This window comes from Cebidichthys violaceus, unplaced genomic scaffold (genome assembly GCF_023349555.1).
Source record: "Cebidichthys violaceus isolate CVI_PGR_0920_01 unplaced genomic scaffold, fCebVio1.0.p SCAF_27, whole genome shotgun sequence".
Classification (NCBI taxonomy): domain Eukaryota; kingdom Metazoa; phylum Chordata; class Actinopteri; order Perciformes; family Stichaeidae; genus Cebidichthys; species Cebidichthys violaceus.
This window is the reverse complement of record NW_027176450.1, coordinates 6,118,526-6,124,774: the sequence shown is the minus strand read 5'-3', so window position 1 is coordinate 6,124,774 and position 6,249 is coordinate 6,118,526. Positions and strand designations below refer to the sequence as shown.

At 38.9% G+C, this 6,249-nt stretch overlaps 1 protein-coding gene across 1 annotated transcript in view; it reads right to left on the bottom strand.

Annotated features, from left to right (window-relative positions):
• Positions 1–6,249, bottom strand: part of plxna4 (plexin A4) — a 225,871-nt gene that overhangs the window by 75,986 nt on the left and 143,636 nt on the right. The window contains exon 5 of the mRNA XM_068721314.1: positions 4,295–4,395. Within this exon, the coding sequence (XP_068577415.1) occupies positions 4,295–4,395 (101 nt within the window). The remainder of the gene's footprint in view (positions 1–4,294; positions 4,396–6,249) is intronic.

The window sequence follows — 6,249 nt, the reverse complement described above, 5'->3', positions numbered from 1 at the left end:
ACTATCCACTCCTGTTGATTTCTTCCCCTGTACTATTGATTGCCTTTCTCCTCTTCCCCTGGTGTTCTCTCTAACAGCTCCTCTCACCGATCTATAGAGTAAATAAAGGCAATGCTGATAGGGGAAGAGAGACAGAGTGAGTGTGTGAGAGAGAGTGAGGTGATTTCAAGGTTGATTGGGAACAACAAACTATCTGGAAGAACACTTTGAAGATGAACTGCATGCTATCCTTCCACTCAGCACTGCTCCAACCAGCACACATAAGTGTGGGAGAGTGTGTGTGAATAAGAGTTTCTTGTGTTTTGCTTTGCTATACGTTATTAAAGATGCATTGTTTAAGCCTTTGGTCTGCAGGCAGTATACTAGGCAGGGTGCCTGTTTTCACATTTTTACGCTTTGTCGAAATATCTTTAACCTTGGCCGGGCCAGGAAAGTGCTTCTCACAAGACAGCATTGCACTGAATATGAACAAAACTATACTACATTATATTTCTGTTGTCCTTTTTCTCTACAGCACTGCAGACTGACGCTGTGGGCTTCCAGCATCAAAATGCTGTCATTCACTCATGGACATTAATTAATTTTGTTTTCCCTTCGGCTACATTCTGTGATGTTAGGTTAATCAATCCGAGCTAGAACTGAGCAAGACTTCTAGACGATCACAGAACCGGAGGCAAGCATGAGAGGATTTTATGCATTATTAAGCTTTACTGTAGTTAGCTTTGGAAGCTTTTTGTTTTTCTGTTATTCAGTGGTTTCCACTTTTAGAGGCTTTAATGTCCATAAAATGAAGAAAACCTTTAATGTCCAAGCAATCCAGCCAACATTTAGCGAGTGATTGACAAAGCAGTTACATTGTTTTTGAATGTTTTTATGTTTCTGCTTTCAGTTTGTGTCAATGATATGTCACTTCTTGAAGCAATATAAATGAAAATGTTATAAGATACTCAAGTGGAGGTGATATGAGACTGAGGGACAAAGGATTTATACTTCTGTCCTCTGAATATCGAATTGGTCAGCGCAAACTGGATATTGCTGCATTTGTTATGGCTGAAATGCCTGAGAGAAGGACTTTGGGTCACATATGTGTGTTTGTGTGTCAGACCTACTCACCAAGGACAGACATAATGCATTGTTGAGTCACAGTAACACTATCTACCTCACAAGATGGCACTTCTTTTCTTTCTTCAACTTTTTTTTATCCTTCAGCACATCTTAACACTTTTATTAGTATTATGACCATTATATATATATATACATATTTTTATATATATATTATATATATATATATATATACGCACACACACACACACACACACACACACACACACACACACACACACACACACACACACACACACACTATATATAATATTAATGTTTGACACTAGCAGAGAGTAGAGAAAGTCATGTGGCCGTATGGACCATGTTCTCTTTAGGTGTTTGCAGGACCTACCAGAATGTACTCTATCAAGCTTGTTAATGGTCCTGCACCACTACTGACTTCATATGACTATCATTAAACTTTCAGCATTTACAATTAATAAGTTTTAAATTAGCTCCAGTGAAGCGGTGAATATATACTGTATATATATATATATATATATATATATATATATACATATATAGATATAGATATAAATACTGTGTGTGCGTGAGTGTGTCTGTGAGTAATCAAAGCATCACTTTCGGGGCCCTGTTATCTCAGTGTGTTCTTATAGGTCTCGGGACAGCTAATTATTGTATAATCAAGAGACCAAACAAAACTGACCTGAAGGGAAAAGGTGACATTTATGCAGAGTGCTGTACATGGGACTGTGTGTGTAGTATGTATGTATGTATCAACTAATATCTGCATGTATGTGACTATCCCTCAGTCTTCTAGCCTTAAATAAGATTTTCAGTAAATCAATAAATATATAAACAAAATTGTGAAAGACAGGAAGTAAATAAGGAGTAAGCGTACTTAAAAGTAGGAATATTTTCCTAACAAAAGAAATATCTCAGATGCCATAAACTGTGGTTACTAAAACAGAATGACACAGAGCAGGTAAACTGGAGCACCGTCTCCTGTCTGCTCCGTGGTAGAGATGGCGCGCAGAGGGCTTCAGCTACACCAAGAATTCACAATTTGGGTGATGGATTGCGATGAGGAGGAGGAACTTTGGGAAAGGTAAACCTGTGGTCAATCGATCACACCGAGTTGTGCATTTTACTTTTGTCTGTCCGTGTGCTAGAAGGGTGACCGAGAGCCAAAACTGTGTGTCACACGCGTGCACGCGCACGCACGCACACACACACACACACACACACACACACACACACACACACACACACAAAACACATGTGTGATCCCCTTTCTGCCCTTGTGATGGTGAAACACATAGACACCCGAGACTCGCTAAAGTGGCATTTTGGTTATTTTCTCTCTGTCTGGGTACTATTCTCGTTTTGGCGACGTGACACTAATTCGCCAACAAAAAAAAGGTGTGTGTGCCCGTCATTGTGTGTATGTGACTGAAGGAACGGGTGAGCTGAAGAAAGCCGATTCTATCAGGCTAAGTGTGACAGGCCAATCTGTGGCCACCCATTTGCTCTGACTGGGAGGATGTCCAGGGTGTTAATGGATTTGTGCACACACACGCACACTCACTCACACACACCGGCACTCACATGCAGACCATCTTCACACACACTTAAAATTTGATTTAAATTGCAAACACAATCCAAGTGGCAAATATCTGCATGGTGGCTGCTCACTGATGGCCCTAAATGTGTTGTTTACATATCGATCCTGCTCCTTTATCTGAGATAATGTATTTTTAAATTAAATGATCTGCTAGAATACACCAAATGGTTGATTCATTTTTGGTTAAGTATGGAGTGTTAAGAGAAGGAGTTCAATACAAGATAATAATAAAATCCAGACTGAAGCATTACGCACTCATGCATGGCTGTGTGTGTGTGTGTGTGTGTGTGTGTGTGTGTGTGTGTGTGTGTATGTGTGACTTTGCCTCTAACCTCTGGTTGGTGACCCATAACCCATGAGAGTGTTACCTCTGCCTGCTAATGCACTTTCTACCCTGGAGACCTCAAACACATTCATCCTCCATTTCTCCTTCCTTCACTCGGCTGCACACAAACTCTTTTTCTCACTAAAAACATTTTAAGATCTCTGACAATTTATCACATTCCAGCCCTCTTTCACAGCTCTTCTCTCTTAGAAGTTTGCATCCAAGATGACCATCTTTTCTTTTTGTTTTCCTCTGGATGAACTATTCTCTATTCTATTCTCTACCTCTCGCAACATCTGTCTCTTATTTTCTCAGTCTATCTGTAACTCCCCTCCTCTGTCAATCTTCCTTCCTTCCTTTCTGTGTTTCACTGCCCTCGTCATGTCTCCTTGGTGCCAGCAAGGATGAAGGTACAACATGTACTCAGTCTCCCTCTCTCACACACACACACACACACACACACACACACACACACACACACACACACACACACACACACACACACACACACTCTACCCAAGGGCTCGCACCAACACAAGAAACCAATTTTCAATTTACAGGGGAGTGGGAAATCTCCCTGCTCCCAGCAAGCATTATCTCCCACACCAATCTTGAGGGACGAGGGTTTGACAGCAACTGGGGTGTGTGTGTGTGTGTGTGTGCATGTGAAAGACAGAAAGACAGAAAGCTTGAATCTAAGGCAAAAATAAACCCATTCAACAGTTCCCAGTCCAGTTACAATAACATAAGCTATCACTCTCCTTGTGTCAACTCCTGAAGTTTGGAGTGGTGCCCATGAGAGCCCTGGCAGTGCCCGCCAGTGTCTGTGCTCTCACCAGGCTCTGGTTTCAGGGCTGGTAAACAATGCCAGTGGGTAGGTTTGGTAATGGATCTAAAGAGGGCCGCTGGCACAAGGCCGAGCCCCAGGAAAGCAATCTGAGACTTGGCCTGGGTTGGCTAGAGGAGTCCCTGAATACTCAAGGGCTGCAAGGGATGAAGTGCCGGGCATGGGCCCAGGCGTCATGGAGGTAGGGGAGGCTAACAACCCAAACACAGCACCCCCCAGACTGTCTGGTTAATATGTGTGAGGCTCTGTGAATGAATGGGGGAGTGAGAAAACAGTGTTTGTATGGATGAAGAATGAAAAGGAAAACATGGATGCATGTAAGTTTAGGGGTGTATGTGTGTGTGTGTGTGTGTGTGTGTGTGTGTGTGTGTGTGTGTGTGTGTGTGTGTGTGTGTGTGTATATGTGTGCATATATGCGTCAGCTAATACTCACATGTTGTGCAGGACACACCAGCCACAGTGGGGATCGCCAGATCCGAGACATTCACTGCAGGTTGAGTACTGACCACAGGCCTCCACTGGCACCCTTGACAGCTGCAGAGAAACAAACAAGAATTGAATATGATGTAGAGTCAAAGGTCACATTTTTGTATTAATGAACAAAGTGAAGTTAAGCTATAACAATATTAAAAAGGAAACATTACCATAAAACAGACAGAGAATGTGAAATAGAAAAGTTTTAAACCTGCAGGGTATAAGTGGGTGATGGGTGATGATCATTTGAATATGATAAGAATATATCTGCATGCTTTCTTCAGATGTGTGTGTGTGTGTGTGTGTGTGTGTGTGTGTGTGTGTGTGTGTGTGTGTGTGTGTGTGTGTGTGTGTTTCAGAGAGAGGGAGTGTGACAGAGAAAGAAAGGGTGAATCTATGACAATGAATAAATGGAATAGAGGCATCAAAATAATATTTTCAATTACTTGCAAACTTACAAAACCCTCCTCAGGTTAGATAAGCATAGTGAAATGATGTTCCGTGTACACCAGTAATGGCTTACTGGTAACACAAAACCTCCAAAAGAGAGGGAAAATAAAAGTGTAGAAGGAGTTTGAAGCATTTGATAAATCCATATTTATGCTTCCAGAGATGGGCAGTATTTCTATTACATGTATTTGAAATACGTATTTCAATTACTTTTGAGTATTTTGTAATTTGTATTTGATAGGGCCGATACAAAATCTAACATAATTTGTAACAAAATACTTTAGAGTGGAGTAATTTTGTATTTATAATACTCAAAATACTTTCTCCACGAATCAAAAAACAGTTCATGAGTTCAGTCTTCAGATCTTCAAGTTCAACGGATTGTCTGTCAAGGTAAATATGTTATCTGACTGTGACAGATGTCAATTAGCTTGATATATAATGTATGTCTGGGTCTGGCTACATAGCCTATTGAATATAAATGGTGATGTTTATAATATCAAGCCTTGAGGTGGTCTGCTATTGACCTGAAGTGAAATTATGTTGTAACTATGCACCTATGTTTCCTCTGAAATCAAATCTGAAATTAGACAAATTGTCTCATGAATGTGATTTCAAGTTGGTTCGTGAATGAGATTTTGAAGGGCTTTAATTTTGAAATGCTAGTTTTATTATTTCATACATTCTACAAGTGGACAACATGTCTCAGTACAGCAATTTATTTAGGCTCTTTACCTGTGTACAACTGGTTTTAATTCTGTATTTTGCTTTTATAGTATACATAGGCCTAATGTGTGATGCTATTCATATGTGATGAATATTTTCTTGTTGATACAAAACCAAATGGGCTGTTAAGTCCCATTAATAAAAAAATATATATATAATCAATCAAGTTGTTGTCTTTTAATAGCTTTGATTAGTTACACTGACATTCTGTGACTGTTCTTCCTTTTTGTGGGGTTCACCAGAGCTTTGTGTACATTATATATATATATATATATATATATATATATATATATATATATATATATATATCGTATATATATATATAAGAAAAAAGTTCATCGATTGATATGCTTTCCCAATTATTCTTGTGGCTATATATATAGGCTATATATATATATATATATATATATATATATATATATGGTGGCTATATATATATATATATATATATATATATATATATATATATATATAGCCCAAACCTGAATGCTCTGTTATACCAAATTGTGAGAAAACTGGAAATCCAGAAACAAAAAGTATTTCCTATATTTTAAATACAAAATACATGTATTGTATTTTGTTACATTTTTAGGCACCAGTATTTTGTATTTTATTTTAATACATTTATTTGAGGGGTATTTTGTATTTTGTATCAAAATACATTTTGATGTATTTTTGCCCATCTCTGTATGCTTCCTCACAAGTGCTGCATCTAATCAACTCGACATGTAGCAGAGT